General features: G+C 39.9%; 1 protein-coding gene across 5 annotated transcripts in view; it reads right to left on the reverse strand.

Annotated features, from left to right (window-relative positions):
* The window catches only part of Stim1 (stromal interaction molecule 1), a 157,930-nt gene that overhangs the window by 30,872 nt on the left and 101,410 nt on the right, over nt 1-25,648 (reverse strand). For all 5 annotated transcript variants that reach the window (XM_013116343.3, XM_013116342.3, XM_005074061.4 and 2 more), the window contains one exon: nt 13,720-13,834. In XM_013116343.3, coding sequence (XP_012971797.1) covers nt 13,720-13,834 — 115 coding nt within the window. The remainder of the gene's footprint in view (nt 1-13,719; nt 13,835-25,648) is intronic.

The raw sequence follows: 25,648 nt of genomic DNA on the forward strand, positions 1-25,648 counted from the left end.
ACAAAATTCTACAATGTTTTTCATTGACTCAAAGGGGACAGACTTACATGTTGAGTCTATTGGCATCCAGGTGAACTGATCTGAAGTACAATATTAGTAATGATTACATTAATAGAGATCATCACTTATACTTTATGATGATAGTGTTTAAGCATCTCAATTTCTTTTATTTTTAGAGACAGGGTTCCTCTATGTAGCCCTGTCTGCCCTAGAACTTGCTCTGCAGAACAGGCTGGCCTCAAATTCAGAGATCTACCTGCCTCTGCCTTCCAATTCTGGAATTAAAGGTGTGAGCTCCACTGCCTGGCTGCCACCTGTGCTTTATAAAGAGATCCTATCTTTAAAACAAGCAAACAAACAAACAAAAAGCAACTCAGATATTTCTCTGGTGGTAGGCATAGCCACACCTATGGTTGTTCTCTATCAATCTCACATAACTACAGAGGTTGGCAACTTGGAATATGTCCTTTCATTCCCCTGCTTCCACTAAAATATAACTACAAAGAAGACAACAAAAAAAGACCCTTTGAACAAAACAAAGTTGAAGGCAAACTGATTTCTATCTCAACGCCTTTAGAAGAGGCTGGAGCTCAGGATAAAAGCTGTGATGCTGAGTGGTTTTGAGAGTAGCATAGACTAGAGGCGAGAGAAAAAGGTGACAGGAGAAGAAATGAGTCAGGATACTGAATGTGCTCCAAAACTGCTCCTAGAAGACAAGATGACACAAACTTACACAAAGGGTGTCTAGTCACTGCTGGATGAATGTCTAGTTCCCAATTGAGAATACAATGGAAGAAAAGAAAAATTAATTTCCAAGCAATACATTCAAACCCCAAGGTTTGAAAACGATAATGGAGTTGGTGAAGAAAGTAAAATGAATTAACTATTATTACTAAAAATGGAAATATATCCTAACATATTACCAATTTACTATAGTCTGGAATGTCTGCTAATGAAAGGATAGGACAGTGATACACATGAGGCAGACAGACAAGTGCCAGCCTGTAAAGTACAGAAAACAACACAGTCCTGTAATTGTGCCAAGGAATCTTGGCTTCATCCAACACAAAGAAGGCTTTCTGCTTGGCATGTAGAGTGGAAGGAAGGCACCATTTTTGTTGGTAGGAAAGCCTGAGGCCAGCGGTGCTTCAAGGGCCTTTTGTCTACTAAGAAGACGCCTTAACACAAGCCTGGGCATAGATTCTTGGCATGTTCTAATCAGCATTCTTAACAGACATGGAGACAAGCAAGAGTCACTCTAGACCTGTGGTTCTCAGCCTCTAGATCAGTGACATTTTGGTGAGGTTATCTTTGTTGTAGGGACTGTGCTCTGCATTACTGTAGGATATTTGACATTATCTCTGGCATGTACCCACTACATGCCATCAGAATGCTGCTGGCTGTTACAATAAAAATATTTATCTTCAGGTGCTGTTAAATCTGTCCCTGGACACGTACGATTGCTCCCCAGCTGAGAACCACTGCTCTAAATATTGTATTGAGGCAGAGGTTCTCTAAGAGGATCATTATACCACAAGGATGGCTCCTGATCAATCACTCCCTATACAGCTAAGTTACAGGGAAAAGAGATAATGGTTTCAGCATCATGCCAAACCTCAGAGCCATGTTTGGTTTGTTTGTTTTTAGCTCTATTCAGTTACCCAGGCAGCAGCCCCATCTAGGCAAGACTTGCCCGCACAGTGTCATCCACCTAAAGCACTGCAATCTGAACAACGTAAGCCATAATGAGCTGTATCCTTCATTATCTGTACCTCATATAGCAACTCTGAGTTCCAACATGATCTCACTCAACAGTCTAATTGAAATAATAGGCCTCTTTAAGATTCAAGTACCTAAAAGTTGACTTTTTTGCTGTTTTTGTTTTTTCGAGACAGGGTTTCTTTGTATTGCTTTGGAGCCTATCCTGGAACTTACTCTGTAGACCAGGATGGCCTCGAACTCACAGATTCCATCTGTCTCTGCCTCCTGATTGCTGGGATTAAAGGTGTGCACCACTAACACCTGGCAAGTTAAGTCTTATTCTACTTTCTCATTCCATTTTTTGTTATTGTTGGTGTCTGTTTTGTTTGAGGTGGGATCTCATATAGGCAATGTAGGTTCTTATACTGCTATGAAGTAAAGGGTGACTTTGAATTCCACTTCTGCCTTGAGAGTGATAGGATTATAGGCTTGCACCACCAGGCTCAGATTGTATTCTCAATCCAAAAGAGAAAAAAAAATAGAAACTCTGGGCCAAGTTAAGAAGGCCACAGCAAGAACAGAGTGCTCACTATCAATAAGAGACTACAGAATTTAGCAAGAAGAGCTTATAAGACATCAGATGCAGATCACAGATGACTGGCATATCTAAATCCCAGGAGGACATTAGAGCAAGAGACAGTATTCTAAAGCCATACACTTCACCAGACCTGTCTGTGTGGTCCCTAGAATATCAAAGACACCATCTATAGGCAAAATGATGAACAATGCTACACACAAGAAAAAGCCAAACTCTAGAGGTATTATAACACCTCTCAAAAGATATGTAGTTGTAAAGCTATATGGAGAATCATTCTTTATTGAATACATATAGCTACTGGTAGGCTCTCATATTCCAGTAGACGACCCCAACCCAGGTACATATATAGGCAGCAAAAATTGTACTTAGTGGGTTATTAAAAGAAACAAACATGAAGTGTTGGGAGGGGACAAGGGAGCTTGGAAGGAGGACTAGATGGGATCATATTTCATTGTATGCATGTATAAAATTCTCAAAAATAAAGAAAAGTTTTAAAGGAGAGAGACAGCATCCAACTGTCATCTCTGATCTTTTTCTTTGTTTTGGGGTATGTTTGGTTGCTTGGTTGATTTTGATTTTTGAGACAAGAGTAACATAGAGCTCATACTAGCTTCAAATTTGCTATGTAGCCAAGGTTGGCCTTGAACTCCTACTCCTCCAGTCTCCATCAACTAAGTGCCGGGATTACAGGCTTGGCCCTGAAAGATTTGTATTATAAAATATATAACATAAATTTGAAGCTAAAGAGCTTAATTTCTATCTTATCTGACATTGACTAACTGGGAAAAATCAATTGATATGAGCCTCAATTTCCCTTTCTGTAAAATGAATATTGTCACTCAATAAACATTTATTTTATATTCTTCTAAGCTAGGCACTGGAAACAGGGCAGTAAGGAGGAGATCCCTATTTCCAGGTACTGCCTGTAGCTTACAATATAGCAAATCTATCAATAGTAATTACTTGTACATATGTTCTTTTTTTTAAAAAAAAGAGTTCACTTGCTGGAAATATGGTTCCATAATTAAGGCAACTTACTGATATTACAGAAGACTCTGGTTCAGTATGCACACCCATATCATGGGGTTTACAGCTACAACTCCAGTTCCACTCATATAGTGTGCATATACCCATGTAGGCACACATACATATACTAAGAAAGTAAGTCAACAAATAAGTTAACCAAGTAAGTAAGTAAATACTCTTTAAAAAATAGAATGGTCTGGCTGATGGAAACAGAGGCAGACTCCCACAGCTAAACACTGAGCTGAACTCAAGGAACCCAGTGACAGAAAGGGAGGACTGATGAGCAAAGGGGTTAAAACTAGGCTGGTTTAACCCCCCAGAAACAGCTAACCTGATAAGGGTTAGCTCTTGAATACCAGACTGATGGCTGGGAATCCAGCATGGGACTGATCAAGACCCCTGAATGTGGGTGTCAGTGGGGAGGCCTAGGCAATCTCTTGGGCCTTGTAGTAGATCAGTATTTATCCCTGGCATACAAACTTTGGGTGCCCATCCAACAATGAGAGATGCACTCTCACCCTGGCCTCTTGGGGGAGAGTCTAGGTCCTGCCCTGGATGAAATGACAGACTATGGACACCCCATGGAGGGCCTCATCCTCCCTGGGGAAATGAGGGAGTGTTAGGGGGTTGGTGGGAGGGTGTGGGAGGAGGGGAGGGAAAGGGAGAGGGACCTGGAATTGACATGTGAAGCAACCTTGTTTCTAATTTAAATTTAAAAATAAAAATAAATAGAATGGTCAGAATTTGGGTAAACAGATTCAGATCCACCAAAGAAAGAAATAAGAAGAGTAAGACACAGAACTACAAAGTGTGGGTCAGACACAGAGAACACAGACTTCAATTTGTCTGGAGTTTAAGGTCATGCATAAAGACAAGGAAAGTAAGAAGCTACTGAAGCTAAGTAAGTTCTTGGAGGCAGGTTGTCTTCAACTCAAGGATAAGCCATGGAGGTCATTATTAAACACCCCCTACTTGCTAGATCCCACTCCAGGACCTAGAAATACAGCAGAATACAAGAGTCACAGATCCCCTGGTACCTGTGATTCTGAGGGTAAAGGCAAACCAGGCAGTCTAAACTGAGTCTGTGAGACGGTGCAGCAGGTAAAGATACCTGAAAAGCACTTGCTACCAAGCCTGACAACCTGAGCTTCAAATCCTAGAACCTGCAAAGTGAAAGGAAAACAGCAACTCCTACAAATCATCCTCTGACCTCCACATATTCACACACTAAAATACACCATTAGTATAGCCCATGTCTTTAAGCCTAGCAGAGGTAGGTGGATCTCTGTGAGTTCAATGTTAGCCTGGTCTGCATAGAAAATTCCAAACTAGCCAGGGCTACTGAGTAAGATCATGTCTTAAAAATAAATAAGTAATATAACAAATGAAAATGAAAAAAAACACACATTAAATGGTAATAAGTACATTTTAAAAACTAAGCAATAAGAATAAAAGTAAAAAGAGGGTTTTTTGTTGCTTTTTTAATTTCATTTTTTTTTTTAAGAAGAAACGGCCTCTCTGATGAGGTGACATTTGAGAAGAAAATGAAGCTGTGAGTCATGTGGATACTTGGGGTAAGGGCACATCAGCAGAAGGAACAATAAGTCTCACTCCTAGCCCTTCTACTCCAGAGATGCGCCAAGGCAGATACTGGGCCTTGGCCAATCTTTTCTCTTGCCAGGAAAAGAATAAGCAATAAGAAATGAGTTCCTGAGTCAGTATCTCTTTCCTATAATGGACCTGTGGCGCCTCTAGACATAGCCCTCATCTACTTCTGTGGTTTCAAAGTCACATCTCAAGAGAATTGTGTCTACTAGGAAAGTTGCCAAAACCTTTGGGTCTCCTTCACACAGCTATTAGTGAATTAGCTGGCCACTCGGTCAGCCTCAGTCAGTCATTTGGTCTGTCAGTCAAATATGGCCTAGCAATTACAAATGTGGGCTTTGTAATCTTGTGCCTTGAACCATCACTTATTAAATGTAAGATCGTGAACAAGTTGCTAAAAGTTTCTTAGTCCCATTTTTGTTACTTATAAAATGGTGATAAGTAGAATTCTCAGAAGGGTGTAGTGGAGATACAGGGAACTTCCTTTCTTATAGCAAATTCTAAAGAAATAGTACTAGCCAACTATGGTGGTACACATGGAACCGCAGCACTTGGGAGGTAAAGGCAGGTATTTAAGACCAGCCTCAGCCCCATTTACTATTATCATCACCATCTGTTTATTCACTCATTCACCAAGCTTATTAGTATTTACTGTGGAAGCTGCTAAAGTATGTTACCAGCACAGAGGCAAATCTTCATGAACTCCATCCTTAAAAGCTCTCCCAGAAAAGAGGAGGAAATGGATGAGTATAACAGTGGGATAAGTGCACTCTTAGAAAGAGTAGGTGATGTGGAGGCTTAGAGGAAATCATGGAACTAATCGACAGAAAAGGCATACCAAGATTTCTTGTAGGCTAACTTAAAAATTAATTGAGGGTGCAGGAGAGACAGTGCAGTGGTTAAGTACACTGGCTGCTCTTCCAGAGGGAATAGGTTCATTCTCAGCATTCATGTGGCAGCTCACAACTCTAACTCCAGTTCTACCTCTGGAGATTTGACACTCTCTTCTGGCCTCTGTGGGTACCAGGCATATACACACTGTACAGTAAGACATGCAAGCAAAACACCCATATACATAAAATAAAAATAATAACTGTAAAATTAACTGAACAATAGCTGAGTTTTCTTATCTATTCTACATATGAGCAAACCATAGCATCTACGAAATCCTCCCAAAGTGGCTCTTCCTAAAGATGGAAAGTAGCCTCGAACTGGGTTCCCAGAGAGGTTCCCTTCCTACTGCCACTACCTGGGAATCTTAGTTTCCTATTATGAAGTCAATGTCAAATTCTGAAACATCACTGAAAAAATAATCTGGGCCTTGGGTGTAGGCCTCACAGCAGTTTCACTCCACTGGGTTACTATGTGAAACTCTGGTCTATTAAACTCCGTAAGGACATACTATTATATACAGAGCTACAACAAAGCCCAGAGAAAAGCAGGTTAGAGAGACACTGGCAGTGCGGCTACACAGCAGCAGAACAACTTTGAAATGTGAAACTGTAAGATGGAACAATTGTAGAGACAAGGACAAACTTCTGACTTCTTTACTATTATGGGCTGAGTACAGTACTAAGTGTTTGAAAATGGGATCATATAAGATACTGCACTCAAGCTAACCAATAGGGAAACAGGCAGGGGAACAGACTGTAATTAGTATGTTAAGTGTTGTGATGAGATAAACATAAGAGGCTATGGGAACACAGCACACATTATCTAGACCGTGGTTTTCAGGAAAGATTCCAAAAGTATATATTTAAATTCAATCTCTGATTGTTTTGTTTGCTTGTTTGAGACAGGGTCTGAGGTGACCAAAAGCAGCTTCCAACTCTCTGTGTAGCCAAGGACAATCCTGAACTCCTGAATCTCCTGACCCCATCCCCTAAGTGCTGAGATTTACAGGAGTATGTCATTATACCTGGCTCACATGGTCCATGCTGAGAATAGGCCCCAGGGTTAATTGTATACTAGGGCTAACATACTACCCCTTGAGACCACTCCTTTTTTTCTTTTTCTTTTTCTTTTTTTCTTTTCTTTTCTTTTCTTTTTTTTTTCTGAGACAGGATCTCTCTACATAGTCTTAGCTGTCCTGGAACTCAGAAATCCTCCTGAGTAGTGGGATTTTTGTTGTTGTTGTTTGTTTGTTTTGGCTTTTTGAGTCAGGGTTTCTCTATGTAGCCCTGGCTGTCCTGGAACTTGCTCTGTAGACAAGGTTGGCCTCGAATTCAGAGCTCTGCCTACCTCTGCCTCATGGGTGCTGCAATTAAAGGTATGTGTCACCATATCAAGGGAACCCCCCCCACCTTTTTTTAAAAGAAAGAATCTCACTATATAGTCCAGGATGGCTTCAAACTTGAGGCAATTATCCTGCCTCAGTCTTCAAAATGCTGGCATTACAGGTGTAAGACATACCTGCCTAGTATGTATTTTAAATTTAAAACACAAGCCAAGGTTTGGGGATATAGCTCAAATCGACAGCACCTGACTAGTACATATAGGATTGGGTCCAACTGTCAGTACTACAAAAGTAAAATAAAATAAAATAATCAAAGTGAAAAGAGACAGAAAAAGGTACACTAAACTATAACAGGGAAAACAAAAAACAAAACAAACAAAAAATAACCCTATACCTGAAAGTAGTAGAACCTGTAGGTGTGGCCTAGCAAAACAAAGTTTGGTCATTTGTATCACATGGGTATTAGAAGCCAGATCACTTAACCGCACACTCTTTCTTTGCTTCCCAGGAACCATGAACTAAACAGTTTCCACTGCCATGCACTCTGTGCCCAAATGTTCTGCCTTACTGCCTACAAGGCTTTTGAAATTCAGAGCCAAATAAAAAATTTCCCTCTTTTGGGAAAAAAGAGCTACATTAACACCAAAACAAACTTTAGAGAAAAGAATATTATACTGAATTAAAGAATGTCATTTCATAATGATAAAAGGTCAATTAATCAAGAAGACATAATAACTGTAAATCTTTTGAACCCAATTACAGAGGTTCAAAATACACGAAGCAAAGACTACAAAAAGAAACAAGCAAAGCCATACTCACAGCTAAAAATGTATGTGTTCCTTTCTCAGTAAATGATAAACCAAGCAGCCAGAATAATCGACAAGGTTAAGTAGACAATATCATCAACCAATGATTTAGTTGGCACTTATACACTATCCAGTGGAATATTGGTGCCAATGAGCATATGAACATTGAACAGACTATATATTAGGACATAAAAAGAAAAATTCATAAAACTATACCGGTTTCAACTGGATGTAATGGTGTGCAACTATAATGTAAATACTAAGGAAACAGAGGCAGGAGAATCATGAGTTTGAGGGCCCTGGCAAGTTCATGGCCAGGTAACACCTGTAATCCCAGCACTCAAAAGCAGAGACCAAAGAACAGCCACAAATTTCTGTGGTCTGTCTGTAATACGTAGTGAATCCTGAGTCAGCATTAAGATACTGCCTCAACGAATAGGGTGGAATCTAACTAAGGAATACTCACAATGTCAGCCTCAGGTCTCTACACACTTGTATACATGCTCACATATATGCACTCATAAACATGCAAGCATGTATACACATATGCAAACACATCATGCACAAAGACATGTGAAAAAAGAATGAAGGAAAAGGGATTCAAGTAAATGATTTCAGCCTTCATATTAAAAAGCTAGGGGGAAAAAGAGAATTATTTCACAGTCACAGGGCATGGTGATTTATTCCTGCAATCCCAATACTTACTCAGAAGGTGGAGTTAGAAGGATCAGGAGTTCAAGGTCCATCATAGCTATATGGCAGTTTAAGGCAAGCCTGAACTATATAACATGCTATCTTAAAAAAAAAAAAAGCCCTAAAATTTAAAAGAAACTCTACCAAAAAAGATATACCAATGTAAATTTAAGTGCATGAAAATAAGCCCAGTATCATCAATTATTAAGCAAACCATGAACTAAGATCAAAATAAGACACCAGTACACTATGCTAAAATTTTAATATACTGATTAGCTGAGAGTCTCACACACTACTAGTGGGGATATGCAACCGTACAGCTACTCTAGAAAACACTGGTAATTTCTTGATACCTACCATATGATCTAGTTATTCCATCCTAGGTATTTTCCTAAGACAAAGAAAATACATGTGACTCATATTTAAATGGTCACTGAAACTTTATTTCTAATAAACAGAAACTAGACGTAGCTCAAATTTCTTAACAAGAGGTAAATGGATAAAAACAATTGGAGGTAAATATCTTCAATGTGTTAATATTCAAGAATAAAAGTGACGAGCTATTTATACATGTAAGATATGAATCCCGGAGTAATTATGTCAAATGCAAGAGACTAAACCTTAAAGGGTATATATTATATAATTCTATTTAAATAGAACTCCAGAAAATGTGAACTAAACTTGGAAGAGGTGGTTCAGAAGCGATCAGGGGAAGGAGAGATTAGAGAGGATATGAAGTGATGAACACAGTCAGCCTTGGTGTGCATTGGCCTCACAACTATATGCATATGCCTAAACATATAACACAATAAATTTAAATGTTTACAAATCATGTCAATTACACCTTAGTAACGCACATTAAGACACTAAGATCAAGCTGTGGCAGCAGCACAGGAGATGTACCTAAGAGGAAGAATCTTAGGCTTGGTGGTACAGTTTCCCTATTATATGGGGATGGAAGTAAGACTGTTTATCTTCTAGTGTATATTTAAAATAAAACACAAAATGGCTATGTTAACTATTAGATCACAACATAACTGACAATTTTGGTGCAATTATCAGAAATAAAAATTATCTATGGGTTTCAGAGAATAGTTTAGTGGTAACAAACTTGTGAGGAAGGCCTGGACTTGAGCCCTGGCATTTAAAAACAGCATGGTCGTGTGTGGGGGAGTAGTTGCAAGCACTAGGTGCCTCATGCTTGTAATCCCAGGAATTAGAAGACAGAAAAGCAGGAGGATTAAAAGTTCAAAGTCAGCCTTGGCCACTTGGGGTGCAGACTAAAGAAAGGAAAGGAAGAAGGGAAAAAATGAATTGGTTTTTCTCTCAAAATGTGGCAACAACTAATACAAAGGAAAGAGGAAGAAGAAGCTGTAGCAATAAAGTGCAAATGGCCTGGGAATTCCCCAGCTTTGTAACTGATCTCAGTCAAAAGTGAGAGCAGACTTGTTAGGAACCATGATCTTAATTTGTGATATCTAAAGTAACTCCAGGTAGCTAGTGAAAGAATTATATTACATTATTCCACTTAATCTCTTTGCCTCATTTTCCACATCTGAAAACAGAGATAACATGTAACCATAGTAACTATATATCATAAGGTTATTGTGAGAAATGAATGAACATAAGAAAAATTAGAATAGTGCTTAGCATGTATGAAGTACTATGAAAGTATCAGTAGTTTCTGAGTTGCTGTTGTTTTTATTATTAAAATCAGAGCTGGTTAATGAAGATTAGCAAACTTTGCTAAGATCTAAATAACACAAGAAAAAAAGAAAAGAAAAACAAACACTGGTTTCCAACATTAGTCAGAGAATGTTAACAACAATAATCATACAAAAAGAAATGGCATTAGCCTGCTAATTTTCTCAATATAAATGACTAAAGCTGATATCTACACCCGTTAGCTACACTCAAGTCAGCCAATCTGAACTAGTGCCAGAATACTACATGCTTTTTGTAGCTCTGGAAACTGTCCCTGTAGAACGAATAGGGATGTTTTTTCTGAATAATGAAGCAAATTGTCAGACACAAGAAGGTTCTTATTCTTAGTCTATCAAACCACTTGGTAAACCGGTTCTTAAAAGGTATATGTGAATGGCTTCTCCGCAGTGAGGTGCTCTGCTGTACTTAGCATGTTCTACTAAGGGGTGAATGAGTCCTAGCCCCTTATAAAAAACCTAGTTCATTGTCTTCCATGTTCTTGTCATTTGAGATACACTGGAAGTCTTCCAAATAGTTGCTAAGTCCAGAAATACAGTTCTTACCAGAAAACTGTGGGGCTGTTTCTAGTATTGTGATTCAAGCCTCTATTTCTGCCTTCCCTTGGTCACTTCCTTTCTCAGTTACTTTTCTTTGAGCTTGTAGAAAAGGTCAAGAATGTGTTCCTTGCCTCTTGCATTCTGAGTTCGTACTTATAAAACCTACTCTTAAAAACTAGGCTCCTTATCATCATGTTATTAGAGAAGAAAATCAAAACTAAACAGAACTAATGGAAGACTTTTCCTGGCAATGCTAATATAAAAGCTCATGTCATTGCTTCAAAGTTCATCAGCAGACAGCCTGAGTTGCTCAGGAACTGTAAAGACACATGGGGGCGGGCAGGGAAGGCTTAGCTTCTAAAGATTTTCAGGTGGCTTTCTCCTACACTGTTTCTTCTAAACTGATAAAACAATTAAGTAGCAGAAACACCCTTTCCACCCCACCACAGAATTAGGATTAGATGCCATTTTCTGATGCAAATCTAATGAATCTAAAGCTGTCTACCTATATATACATGTTCCTTCTCATATCTAAAATTCTACAATCCTGGGTAAGAATTTGAATAAAAATAAAAACTGCCTCACTCTACTAAAAGCAGTATTTTCTACATCAGATGGCAAGGAAATGCATTGGTCTATAAGGATCAGAAGATCTACTTCTAGTCCTGACTCTTCTAAAAGCATGACAGTGAACACACAATTTTATAAGCCTAGTCCTAAGTTTTCTCAACTAAAAACTAGGAAAATTACAAACGGTGGCAGGTACCTATAGTCCCGGCTGCTTAAGCGGCTAAGAAAGGAGGATCCAAGAGTCTGAGGTCAACATGGGCAAGCACACTGGGAGACAGTCTCAAAATTCTGAACCCTGGGTCAATCAAATTTAGCTTTTCTTTTTTTAAAGATTTATTTATTTTATGTGTATGAGTGCTCCATCTGTATGCTTGCTGCACAACAGAAGAGGGCATCAGATCCCATTATAGATGGTTGTGAGATACCATGTCGGTGCTGGGAATTGAACTTGGGACCACTGGAACAGCAGCCAGTGCTCTTAACTGCTGAGTCACCTCTCCAGGTTAACCTTTCTTAACACCCTGTACTAGTCAGTTTTTTCTTCCTCCTCCCTCCCTCCCTTCCTCCTTCCCTTTCTTTCTTTCTTTCTTTCTTTCTTTCTCTTTCTTTCTTTCTTTCTTTCTTTCTTTCTTTCTTTCTCTCTCTTGTCAACTTGACATAAACAAAGACGGTCTTGGGAGAGGGAACCTCAATTGAGAAAATGTCTCCAGAAGATCAGCCGACAGGTAAGTTTATGAGGCATGTTTTAATTAATGACTGATGTGGGAGAGCACAGGTGGTGGTGCCACCCCAGGGCAAGTGGTCCTGAATGGTATAAGAAAGCAGGCTGAACAAGCCATAAAGGACAAGCCAGTAAGCAGCACTCCTGTAAGGTCTCTGCTTCAGTTCCTGACTCAGTGTTCCTGATGATGGACTGGAAGCTATAAGACAAACAAGCCCTTTTCCTCCCTAAGTTTTGGCCACAGCAAAAGAAAAATAAATTAGGACACATCTGTTCTATAAGACCTTGGGAAAAGACTGTTTCCAATCTTTTTTATCTATCATCTACCTACCTACCTACCTACCTACCTATCTAAAATCTATCTGTTTTAATGACTGGGTTTCATAGATCCTGGGCTGCCTTTGAACTTAGTGAGATGATCTTTAACTTCTGACCTTACTTCCACTTTCCAAGAGCTAAGATTACATACGTGAACAACCACAGCTGACTTGTTCAGAGTTGGGAAGCAAATTTAGGGCTTTATGCATGTGAAGCAAGCCCTTCCCATCTGAACTACATGCCAAATCACTGCTTCCAACCTTATTGAGATCCAAGGACACTAGCCACAAAGATTAATGGTGAGGAAGCTAACGACTTGTTATTTTCTTCTTTGTCAAATCTCACAAAACTAAACATACTCTTTAACTTAGAATTCTGAATAAAATGTTCCAGAGGGGAGAAACAAGGTAGTCACAGTTTAGGAGCTTTATTATTAGAAATATCTAAAGTATTCACTGATTAATTCAACGTGAGTCAGTAATGTAACCACTGACGGCACTAGCATTTAGTCAAACAGTGCTAGCACATGCCCAGGGTTCAGAGCTCAGAAGTTGGCAATGCAATTCAGCTCTGTATGAATCAAGCCACAATTGGGAGTCTGTGTACAATTCAAGGCTCTAACAAAGATATTATAAAATTATTTACAAAATGGAAATCTAGATCAGAAAGAGACTGAAAACTGTTTTAAGCAAAGATGAAGGACTACTCAAGATTGGGAGGGGGTTCAGGACCCATCTTTACTGCCATCAACCTTTGAATCATCTGGACTAGAAGAGATGGGACTGGGAAGGGAGTACAGAACAGGCCTCCTAGAGAACAGCAAGCTTCTTATCTCTGGAGATGACGTGATCTAGTAGATGTCTATGGGGGATAGTGTGAGGACAGAAGTTGAGTTAGGCTGGAATTCAAGACATCCTGATGAAAGACAACTTCAAATCCCTTTCCCAGCTTAATGACCATAACTCAGTCTTATTACATGACTGTATATAGAATAATTTCAGAAATTCACATCTTGTTAAGCATCTTTGTTCATGTCCTTTTAAGGTCAGGTATCTATTCATCTCCTCTCTTCTCTTATATTTTTGGTTGTGATCCTAGCCTTTAACTGCTGAGCTATCCCTCCAGCCCAATCTCCTCTCTTCTCTAAACCTCTGACAACCAGAACAGACGAGGGTGCCCATTACCTTCTGATGACTTCCATGCCTTCCACAGATCCTCCACACTGATAAGCTTATCCTCACCGTGGAAGGTGCTGTGCTTCACTGTTGGATCATGGTAATTGAGGTCTTCCCTTAGGAACTGCAAGAGAAACGCATATAAGTCACAGAAGATACTTGTGAACCAGCCCACCAAGATCTCCACATAAGTCACCTATCTCCAGCTATACACATTCCCAACGCATTACTTACAAACCCCACTCTTTTTTAAACTTTCTTTTTAGTTATTCATTGTGTCTTTCACATCATGCCTCCTGATCTCACCCATTTCCCTCCCCTAAAAATAAAATAAAATTTAAGAGAAAAATGAAAAAAAAAGAAAGAAAAAAATCTTGTCATGGAGTCATGCAGTAAACCCCTTTATCCATACATTTTTACATGTAGGCATTATATGAATATCTTCATTGCCAAAGAGAAAATTTTTTGCTTTGTTATATATTTCATATGAAAAAATAGATAGGTTAGAATTCTTCCCTTGTACTGTTTCTCTTTTTAATTACAGAAAGAATGACAGTGAATTCAACAAGCTATAACAGGGAACAAAGGAGAGTTAACATTTTTAAAATGTCTAGTATGTTTGTGCATCCATGTGCACACATGTACATATGGGTGAAGCATTAATCAATAAAAACCTGGAGTCAGATATTGAGGTAAAAGCTGAAAGATCAGAGAAGCAGAGCAGCAACCACCAGTGACTTCTTACCACTCTGAATTCTCTGACCAAAAAGGGTTCAGATCCTGCCTGCCTCTGGCCTGCCTTATCACTTCCTCTCTCTATTCCTGAGTGCTGGGATTAAAGGTGTGTCCCACCACCACCTGGCTTCTATGATTAACTAGTGGCTAGCTCTGCCCTCTGATCTCCAGTCAAGCTTTATTTGTCAGAACACAAACAAAATATCACACAACATATAGGTACATGTGTTTACAGAAGTCAAGGTCAACATTCACCTTACCTTTTGGAGACAGGGTCTCTCACTGAACCTGGAAATCATCAATTTGGCTAGGCTGACTGACTAGTAAGTTCCAGGTATCCAACTGCCCACCCACAACAGCCCTGGAGGTAGAGATATGTGCTGCAGTGCTCAACTTTCAGATGTATGCTCAGCATCAAAACTCAGGACCTCACACTTGTATGGCAGGCACTTTACTAACTGAGCTATGTTTCTAGGAGCTCCAATTCCTTGGTTTGTTTGTTTTTGGACAAAGTCTCAAGTATCCCAGGCTAATTTGGAACTTGCTATATAGTTGAGGATGGCTTTGAACTCTGTTTGTAAAAGAGTTTATTTTAAATTATTCAAGAGGAGTAAGGGAGGAAAGGAGAAAGTAAAAGAAATAAAGAAGAAAAGAAAACCATCTAAAAAAAAAGCTTGGCCAGGCATGATGGCACACACCTTTAATATCAGCACTCAGGAGGGAGGTAGAGGCAGTCGGATCTCGGATCTCTAAGAGGCCAGCCTGGTCTACAGAGTGAGTTCCAGGACATCCAGGGCTACAAAGAGAAACCCTGTCTCAAAAACAAGAAAAGAAAAAGGGCACTGAGGACAGATTTCTGTGAGTGGGAGGGTAGCCTGGTCAAATAAAGAGTTTCAGGCCAGTCAGGTCTCTACAGTGATACCTGGTCTTTGAAAAATACACACACACACACACACACACACACACACACACACACACACCCCAACTCTAGTTACTTAAATAGTAAATGAGAATGGGACCTGGCATGGTGGCACACACCTTTATCCTAGCACTTGGAAGGCAGAGGCAGGCAGATCTCTGAGTCCAAGGCTAACCTGGTCTACAGAGTGAGTTCTAGGATGGTCAGGGTTACACAGAGAATCCCTGTATCAAAAAACAAAAAGAAAAGAAATGGAGAATGGGAACTGATAAAGTTTTGTGTGAACTGTTCCATTTCAAATGCAATCTTTAAATCTATGTCTCTGTGTGTGTTTGTGCACATGAGAAACCAGAGGCATCAGATCCCCCTGGAGCAGGACAACTCAGGTCCTCTGGAAGAACAATGTATGCCCTTAACTACCATCTCTGCCGCCTGAAATATAGCAGGTAATGAAGATGTCTTTCTTCATGCTTTACTTAAAATTGAGGGAAATATCAATTGCCCATATCTAAATGGAAAGGGAACGTGGAGGCTGGAGAGTTGTATTTAAGGAGCTAATGAAGGGTTCAAGCCTCAGCCTCCTGGCTCCAATCCGGGTTCACATGCTCGTGCAACAAGATGGCCGGGGGCCTTCTGAAGAGCACGTGTTCCCACCACTCACATTCTATGCTGCATTTTACACAGTTCACATTGCTCAGACGTGAGACTCTCAGCCCCACAGAGGCATGTGTACACGAAAGCACTCCTAAACTTTAAAGCATAACTCAAAAGTAGGGAAATACAGAAAACAGAAATATCTTGACCAAAGATGACCTTTTATGTTCCCACAGCTCCAGTGTGTATTCCTATCTGAGTTGTTATGTATCTATCTTCCCTTCAAAACCCTGGCAAAAGCTACCAGTTAACCAATTATAAACAGTTATAAACAGAAATATACAAGAATTGTTTTCTTTAGCCAGGCATAGCAATGCATACCTGCAATCCCAGCACTTGGGAAGGAAGTAGAAAGAGGAGGAGCAAATACGCAAGGTTATCCTTCGCTACATTATATATACCTGCCTAGCCTAGAACTGGAACTCAATATGTAGACAAGGCTGGTCTCAAACTTGCAGTAATCTTACTGCCTTTGCCTCTTGCATGCTAGAATTGCAAGTATATACTACAATATTAAGATAATAATAATAATGTTATATTAGACTAAAACTCCAATTCCCACTATATTTTAAATAAGCATTAACCATATTTTACTCTAAACATTGTCATATATCCAGAAAATAGCTGGTCTTAATTAGAACAATGTTTAAAAGCAATAAAAAGCAACAACAAAAAAATCAGGTTTGGGCTCTCAAAACAAAAATTTACTGTTTCAAGCTCAGAACAAGGATCTCCTCTCTCAAGAAGGTCCAAGGAGGTGCCCTACAAGTTTTGTCTTACCACGGGGAATGTAGCATTGGCTAGAATGACAGCTCAGTAGCTCGCCTAAGTGCCAAAGCACCAGCTGTCACTAGGTATATTTAGCTCTATGAGTTCAGAAAAGTGCTCTTCCATGAGGTAGCACAAAGCTGATCCCAGGCGCTAGTGAAGTCCTGAGGCTGGTAGCAGAGAAGAAGGAAAACACAGCTCTAGATTCCCTTGGCACAGGCCCAGCTAGCCTCCTCAGGGACAGGACTCACTTAAAGCCAGAAGAGCAGCACGTCTTCAGGTGCAGGGATCTGAGCAGCTCTCCAGAGGGACCACTTAGTACCACTACCTCCTTCCTCTGCCTCTCACCCTTGATCTTCCTGCATGTCTGTTGTTTCACAAACATAGCATCTCTACAGACTCCTCCCGCAAGTTTCTCAGCTCTCCTTCATATCATAAATATCTAGCAATGGTTCACCTTTCTGCTTTTGTTATTTGTATTTTGACGTTCCCCTTGAACTTCCAATCCTCTTGCCTCCACCTCCAAGTGCTGAGATTATAGGCATGTACCACCCTGCCTAGTCTGTTGTTTGTTTTTCAATGCAGGGATTTGGTATGTAGTACAGGCTAGCCACAAACATGTGATCCGACCGTTCAGCATTCTCAGTACTGAATTACAAAAGTGCCAACACATTGAGCTTAAGGACTCTCATTTTAGCTGTCACACCTCCAAGTACCATTTACACCAAGTACTAGGATAGGAATGTTTCAGAGACGAAATAACTGTCCTCAGTGACATTCACCAGCTTTTGCCAAAAGATTAGGAGTAGACAGTCATTTCTTTTTTTTTTTTTCCTTTTTCCTTTTTTTTTTTTTTAAGACAGGGTTTCTCTGTGTAACTGTCCTGGCTGTCCTAGAACTCAATTTGGAACTCTCTGTGGCCTCTACCTACTGAGTGCTGGGATTAAAGGCATGTGCCACCACTGCCCAGCAAGAATAGTAATTTCTCACTCATCTTTATACATCTAGGTGTTCTGTCAGCTTAAATACTATAATGAAGAAAGGTACAGTGATGCACAAATATAATCTCAAACCGGGTGTTGGTGGCGCAGAGGCAGGCAGATCTCTGTGAGTTCGAGGTCAGCCTGGTCTACAGAGCAAGTTCCAGGACAGCCTCCAAAACAATACAGAGAAACCCTGTCTCAAAAAACCGGAAAAAAAAATATATATATATAAATCTCTTGCTGGGAGGCTCCGCAGGTCAGAGGTTGCAGTCTACCACAGCTTAGCAGCTCTCCCTGGGGTCGGCACAATATGAAGGACTTCCCTCTCCCACCCCAGTGGAGGCTTCCTGCTCTCTACCTAGCCTTATCTAGAGATGTCTCTAGGCCCAAACGCCTGACTTATCTTAAGGATGACCCTTGACACAGTTCCCTTCCCCTGCTGTATACATGGTAATTAAGTAACATACTCTAGCTATTTTCATAGGGCCATGCTGCCACTAATCCAGCTATAGATAGAAGTGTGCCACCTAATGCAAATGAGGGTTTGCCTCAGCTACCATCTCAATCCTACATATCCCCTATACTCTGAAATAAAGTTGAGCTGTCTCACTGAAGCTGTCTCCTAGAAGGCTGTTTCCACTGTGGTCATAGGCTATCTGCCCCTTTGTCCTCATGAATTGGTGGCCAATGGACCATGAGGACAAAGGGGACCCCACAGTGGTGCACAAATATAATTTCAATACTTGGGTTGTTAGGATCAGCAATCAAGGTCATCCTGAGCTACATAAGACCCTGTCTCAAAACAAAACAAAAACTACTAGAATAAACGTTATAAAATACAAATCCAACTGAACCAATCCCTCCATTTAAAATCCCATGGCTCCTCATTACTTACAAGATACAGCCCTGGTTTCACAGTCTGGCACTGACATTCCTTTATACTCTCCCTCCCTGCTAGACCAAGGGTCATGATGTTACCGCTATAATAAGCCATATTCAGTTTATAATCTCTTTATTTATATATTTTTTCATTTTGAGGCTAGTATGTATCCTAGGCTGGCCCCAAATGTTATATAGTCAAGGATGATCTTGAAATTCTGATTCTCCTGATTTCACCTCCAGAGTGCTAGGATCACAAGCATTTACCATCACCATGTCTAGTACATGTGATGCTGAGGATCAAACCCCGAGCTTTGTGCATGCTGGGCCAGCATGCCTCTAACAGCTGAGCACTCCCAGTCCCACTATGTAAAACCTTACAGAATACAATCAGTAAGAAAAACCATTGACACAGTAGCTATAGCTAATTTCACACTACAAAAGTAGAACTGAAACCAAGGGTGATGGCAAAGTACCTTTAATCTTGGAACTCAGGAGCAGAGGCAGGCAGATCTCTATGAGTTCAAGGTCAGCCTGGTCTACATAGCAAGTTTTGCAATAGCCAGGACCACATAGTGAGACACTATCACAAAAAGAAAAAGAAAAAGAAAAAAAGAAAACAAAAAAACTGAGTAGTTGCTACTGGTAAACCCTAAAATATTTATTTTCTATTTCCAAAGCGACTAACCCCCTCTAGAAAGATCAAGCTAGTTCAGGCCCTTGAGCATATCATGCACATTCATAGTTCCAAGCCTTTCCACAAAACACCCTCCACATGAAACGTGTTATGTCTATTAAAACATTATACCTGTTAAAATCACTGCCTCTGTGTAGTTTTTCACACTTCTAGGTAAGTTAATTGAAATTGTTCCCTTAGTTCTCAAGTACACATATATGACAGTACTCCCACAACACTATAATTACTATTTAATTAGTCCCTTCTTACTTTCCCTTAGCAACTCAAAAATAGAGACTATATTTATCCTTTATCTTTTTATTCACTTACCTTGTAAATTCCCTAGAATACCTAAATGAATAATGAATTTAGCTCACTACACGCATCTACAAGTATAGCCCTGGCACAGAGCAAGATACCGAGTTACTAAATAACTGAAAGGATGTCTCTTATTTGAGTTTATCCTATAACACACAGAATTCTGGACAGATGTCTTAGCCATTAAGAGAGTTATACTGGCTGAAGTTCAAATTAGATTTTGCTTCTAAAGCTGGCTGCCTTGGTTTGAATTGTGTGTCTACCACTTACTTTCAATGCATTGTGTATATCACCTGCAAAATGGAGGTAACAACAAAACCCTCATACATAAACCACTTACTTATAAATGAGTTAATTTGTGATAACAGCTTAGAATAGTACTTGAAACAAAATAAGAGTATGGGGCGTGGAGAGGGTCTTTTAAGGATAATATAACTAAGTAATTACAGTCCTAGGAACTACTATTATAATAATGCAGATCACTCATATCTAAGAGACTCCCATAGAGGTTGTCGAAGATGGATATTTCCTCAGTGCCTGCTAACAAAAGCCAATGTGCTGGAAGATCTGCAATTAAGAAAAGGCACAACTGTCTACTAACTTCAGAGATTCTTTCTGTTCTACACTGGGATTCTTTGCAAACTCTAACTCCCCCTTCAATTGAAACTAGACAGACTTTTTGTAAAACCATCTATGGTCTGAGCCCTACCTGACATTATTAGACCATCAACTGCTTCTTTCTCCTATTCCTGATGGTAATAAATTCCTATTCTCTGAAAGTACCAGCCTTTTCATCAATCCAATGTTTTGTACATGTACTCCCTCACTCCCCACCTTTTCCTGACCATACCTAGTTATCTGTTTAGATCCAGGTCATTTTCCAGTGGTCATCCTGAACATAAATAAAGCTAACTTGGGTCTTCCTCTGCTGTGACTCATTCTATTCACTTAAGATAATACAGCAACTTCAACTGATTCCCGGATTCCTGCCACTAGGAAACTTCTTCCAAAACAGCAACAATATCTTCTCTTTTTTCTTTATTTCCAATACCAGCACATATAAAAGCACACAGAAGGTGAAGATAAAGGGCAGCCCTTAGCATGGAATCATGCTTGATGCTACACCATAATATTAGGTATATGACACGGTCAAATCCTAAAGTCAACATCTAATGTTGCAGCTTTCCAGGCACCCGGACAGAACAGCAAAGACTGGATTACTCTAACATCTCCAGTCTTGCAAACTACTAGGGCCAAAGTATCCAAAACGGTCAAGGACTACTGGTTGGTGCCCTTTGTTTTATGACAGAACAAAAATAGATCACTAATTAGAATGAATTTCCTCAGAGAGAAAAGAACATCATCTTAATTGGGGTCAATAGGATGAATATACAGCACTGGACAGAATGCATCAGAAAGGATATTTGCAGTCTAATCCATACCATCATGGACATACCCAATCTCCTTTGATCTCAGAAGCTAAACTGTGTCAGTTTGGCTAATGCCTGAATGAAAGAAAGGGTATTTATAAAAACTGCTGGGATAGAAGGCACTTGTAGCTCAGTACCATGAAAAGCTAAATGGATCAAGTCTCCAGTAAAACCGAGAAAGAGATTCTTTGGGAACCACTAAGCCACTCAGGCTAGGAAAACAGGTAGGCTAACTGCAGATTTCGCCTCATCCAGAGGTGTTAAGTTCAAAAGCACTAAGTGCCTGCATTAAAAAATTGGGGAGATCTCATATTAGCAACTTAACAGCACACCTGAAAGTCCTAGAAAAAGGAAGAAATCACATCCAAAAGGAGTAGACAGCAAGAAATAATCAAACTCATGACTGAAGTCAATAGCATAGAAACAAAAAATATAAAGAATCAGTGAAACAAAGACTTGGCTCTTTGAGAAAATCAGTTGACAATTCTTTATCCAAATTAACTAAAAGGCAGAGAAAATATTAAAATTAATAAAATTAGAAATGAAAGGGGGAATTTAACAACAAATGCTGAGGAAACCCAGATAATCCTAAGGGATATATTTTTAAAAACCTGTACTTAACCAAACTAGAAAAATTTAAAAGAAATGGATAATTTTCTTGATACATACTTCTTCCAAAGTTAAAACAAGGTCAGATAAGCAATAAAACAGACCTATAACCCCTAGTGAAATAGAAGCAGCCATTAAAAGTCTCCCAAACAAACAAACAAAAAAAGACAGAAAAACCCAAGGGCAGATGGTTTTCATGCAGAATTATACCACTCTTAAAGAAGAGTTAATGAAAATACTCAAGTATTCTACAAAATAGAAACAGAAGGAGCACTGCCCTGTTCATTTTATGAGGCCACAGTTGCACTGATAACCAAACCACATAAAGGGAATTACAGACCAATTTCCCTTATGCATTTAGATGCAAAAATTCCCAATAAAATACTTGCAAACCAAATCCAAGAACATATCAAAAAGATAACCCACTATGATCAAGTAGGCTTCTTCCTAGAGATGCAGGGATGGTTCAACAGACATAAATCAATAAATATAATTCATCACATAAACAAACTGAAAGACAAAAACCACACAATCATGTCATTAGATGCAGAAAAGGTCTTTGACAAAATCCAACACCCTTTCATGATGAAAGTCTTGGAGCGACTAGGATGGTCAAAAAACAGCAAAAGAGGACAGACAGGTCTTAGGGACAAGGAATAACATTCAAAGGCAGGCCCTTAGTGATTTCCTTCCTCTAACTCAACCTCTCCTTTCCACTCAGCTATTAACTCAACAGGTTAAAGCCAATGATGAGTAAGTTCCCCTCATCATCAATCCCACTTCAGAAGTACCACTATCTAAAAACCAAACCTTCTATACAGTTTTGAAAAATACTTCACATGCAAACTATAAAACCATGGTTAAAGTAAAGAAAAATATGGGAACATATGAGAAATGTTGTACCAACTAAAGACACATACCTGTAACCCCACAAGTTGGGAGGTAGAAGTGGTAGAATCAGAAGTTGTCCTTGTCCACATAACAAATTTAAGGGGCACAGCTATGTGGAACTGCATAGAGAAGGCCTATGGCTATTAGGCACTGAAAGGAAATGGACAGAAGCTGGATAACACTACTACTGCACTATGTGTATGGCTCCGATTCACACAGGATCCTTTATACCCATGTATCTCTTTTGAGCTTCATACTGATGATATCTACTACTGATCTCCCTAACTTAGAGAAGAAGAAACTTCTCTAGGCACCTTCCTGCTCTTGTCTCCCAGATTGGCCGTGTTTTTGGCTTCCTACCTTTAAGACTCATTGAATTTCCCTTCTTCTCCATTCCAAAAACATGTTGAGTTCATCTGCATATGTAAATTAACTTTTATTACACTTATTTATTGTGTGTATGTATGTATGTAAGTACATGCATTCATGCACCACAACATGCTTGTGGAAGTTAGTTCGGTTTTTTCCACCATGTGGGTCCCAGGGATCAAACTCAGGTCATCAGGCTTGGCAACAAATGCCTTTACCTTTACTGACCTCAATCTCTTATCACAAAGCCTGGTCACTATGTAGCTGAAAGCAGCCTTGAGCTCCTGGTATCCAATTTCAACCTTCCAAATACTGGAATTACTGATGTGCCACCATGCCCATCAGTAGTCTATAAAAATCTCCCCAGGAAGGAAGCATGTCTGCTTTACTAGTCTTTGTATGTTCAGCACCCAGCTCAGAGCAGACAGGAAATATGTGAAGAAGGAAGAAGGAGAGTGTGGACGTGAGGAGAGAAAAAAACAAGAACAAATAGAGAGGTCATTAATCCTCAAGTGAAGCAGACCTTACATTGGAAGTCAATTCTTCCTAATATTTGTGACTCACATTGCACATGATATACATATGGACAAAGACGTGGAGAAAGAACTGCATAAATACACAAACAGACAAAACCAGTTAGATCTAAAGGGAAACTGGGTTTGTGAGCTAGCTGACAAGTTCCCTGACAGGAAGAATCAAAAGCAGGGTTAATACCTAAAACAAGTTTGTTGTTTTTGTTTTTGTTTTTCTTTGTGTTGGCTTCACCACTCCAGGCTGCCAGGTGATACTAGAAATCTGCCTACAACCTGGTAGAACCCTGATTTTGTTTATATTACCAGCAACTTTGGAACTTTGATTTTACCTCCAGGACGCACATGCTGTAGGCATAACCTTTTGTCCCTAACCTTTTTGATCCCTGACCTAGTTTGCTCTTCTTCCTCTGATTTTTGTTAGACACTGACAAATCTAAATGCAGACAGGCACATACCCACACAAGTACAAAATGATGTATGTACACATGAGAAGAAATACAGGACACTAATACACATCCAGACAGAAAACCCGTCATCAGCAGGATTGCCATCCAGAAGAGACAAAGCAAACTCTACAACAAAGAAAGGAGGAAGGAAAACAACAGCCTGCTTAGTGAGAAAGAATTTCCCTGTCTGTCAAAGCAAGCCACCTTCTGGGTTTCCTGGAAGCATGAGGGACGCCATCTGGGGGAGCTGCTGCCTCATCCTGGATCTGGCAAGTCACCCAGACAGATTGTAAAGTATGCCTACTCTCTGAAATGTGTGGCTCCATGTGTCTGCCAACTGGGACCCTTGCTTGAGTGCCAACTGAAAATGTATCTTTTCCCCTACAGCACATACTAGATCACCACACCTGATTCCTATTGAAAATCCCACAGCTCTCGATGAATACCAGCACTCGGCCCTTAACTGTACTCCTATCTACAGGCATAATCCCAGTACTCAACTCAGGAGGCAGAGTTGAGGGAAACAATGCAAGTTCAAGGTCGATATGGTCTATCTAGTGAGTTCCAGGTCAGCCAGGGCTACATTTAGTCTCAAAACAAACTAGTGTTTCTGTTACAGACCACTTATAACTCTGCCTAACTAGCCATAGGGCTTGCCAATAGCAAAAAAAAAAAAAATCTAATCTTCATCTCAATTTCATAAGTGAGGAATACTTGACCTTAACAACTAAAAAACTCACTCAGGACAGACTCTAAAGGGCATACTCAGACTTGGGTTTTGTTTTGTTGTTTTGTTTTGAGAAAAGGTCTCAATGTGTATCCCTGTCTGGCCTGGAACTCAACATGTAAACTATGCTGGCCTCACAGAAATCCACCTAACCTCTGCCTCTCAATTGCTAGTATAAAAGGTGTTAGCTAGCCACTGTCTTAGGGTTTCCATTGCTTTGATAAAATACCTTGACCAAAAGCAACTTGGAAAGAAAGGGTTTATATCAACTATAGTTTTGAATCACAGTCCATCACTGAGGTTAAGTCAGGGCAGGAACTCAAAGAAGGTAGTAAACTGGCAGTAGGCACTGAAGAAGAGGCCACAGAGGAATCAGGCTTACCAGGTTGCTTGCTCCTCAAAGCTTACTCAGTCTGCTTTCTTACAGGAACTAGGACCACCAGCCCAGGGGTAGCACCATCTACAGTAAGCTGGACCATCCTACATCAACCATCAATCAAGAAAACGCACCACAGGCCATTCTGGTGGGAGCATATACTCAACTGAGGTCTCGTCTTCCAAAATGACTCTAGGTTGTATCAAGTTGACATAAAACTGGCCAGCATAAACTCCATGCCTGGCTCATGCTTAGACTTTTAAAAAGTCAGTATCTAGGTCTAGGTCAGTGAGACGGGTAAAGGCACTTGCCACCAAGCCTGAGTTTGATCCCCAGGACCCACATAGGAGGAGAGAACTAATTTCTGCAACTTGTCCTCCTTCTACATGTGAGCTGTGGTACTCAAGTGTGAGCACACATATACTCACACACACAATTGGTAATTTTAAAAAATTGCAAGTCAGTATCTAAGCCAGGCTTGGTAGCATATGCCCATAAGTCCCAGCTTCTCAAGAGACTGAAGCATGAGGCTGACTTGAAACTACTTTGGGGCAGCCAAAGCAACACAGTGAGCTGCCACTTACTAAAGAATAAAGCCTGATATAATGGTGCACAAATGCAATCT

The sequence above is a fragment of the Mesocricetus auratus genome, unplaced genomic scaffold (assembly GCF_017639785.1).
Source record: "Mesocricetus auratus isolate SY011 unplaced genomic scaffold, BCM_Maur_2.0 Super-Scaffold_4256, whole genome shotgun sequence".
NCBI lineage: Eukaryota > Metazoa > Chordata > Mammalia > Rodentia > Cricetidae > Mesocricetus > Mesocricetus auratus.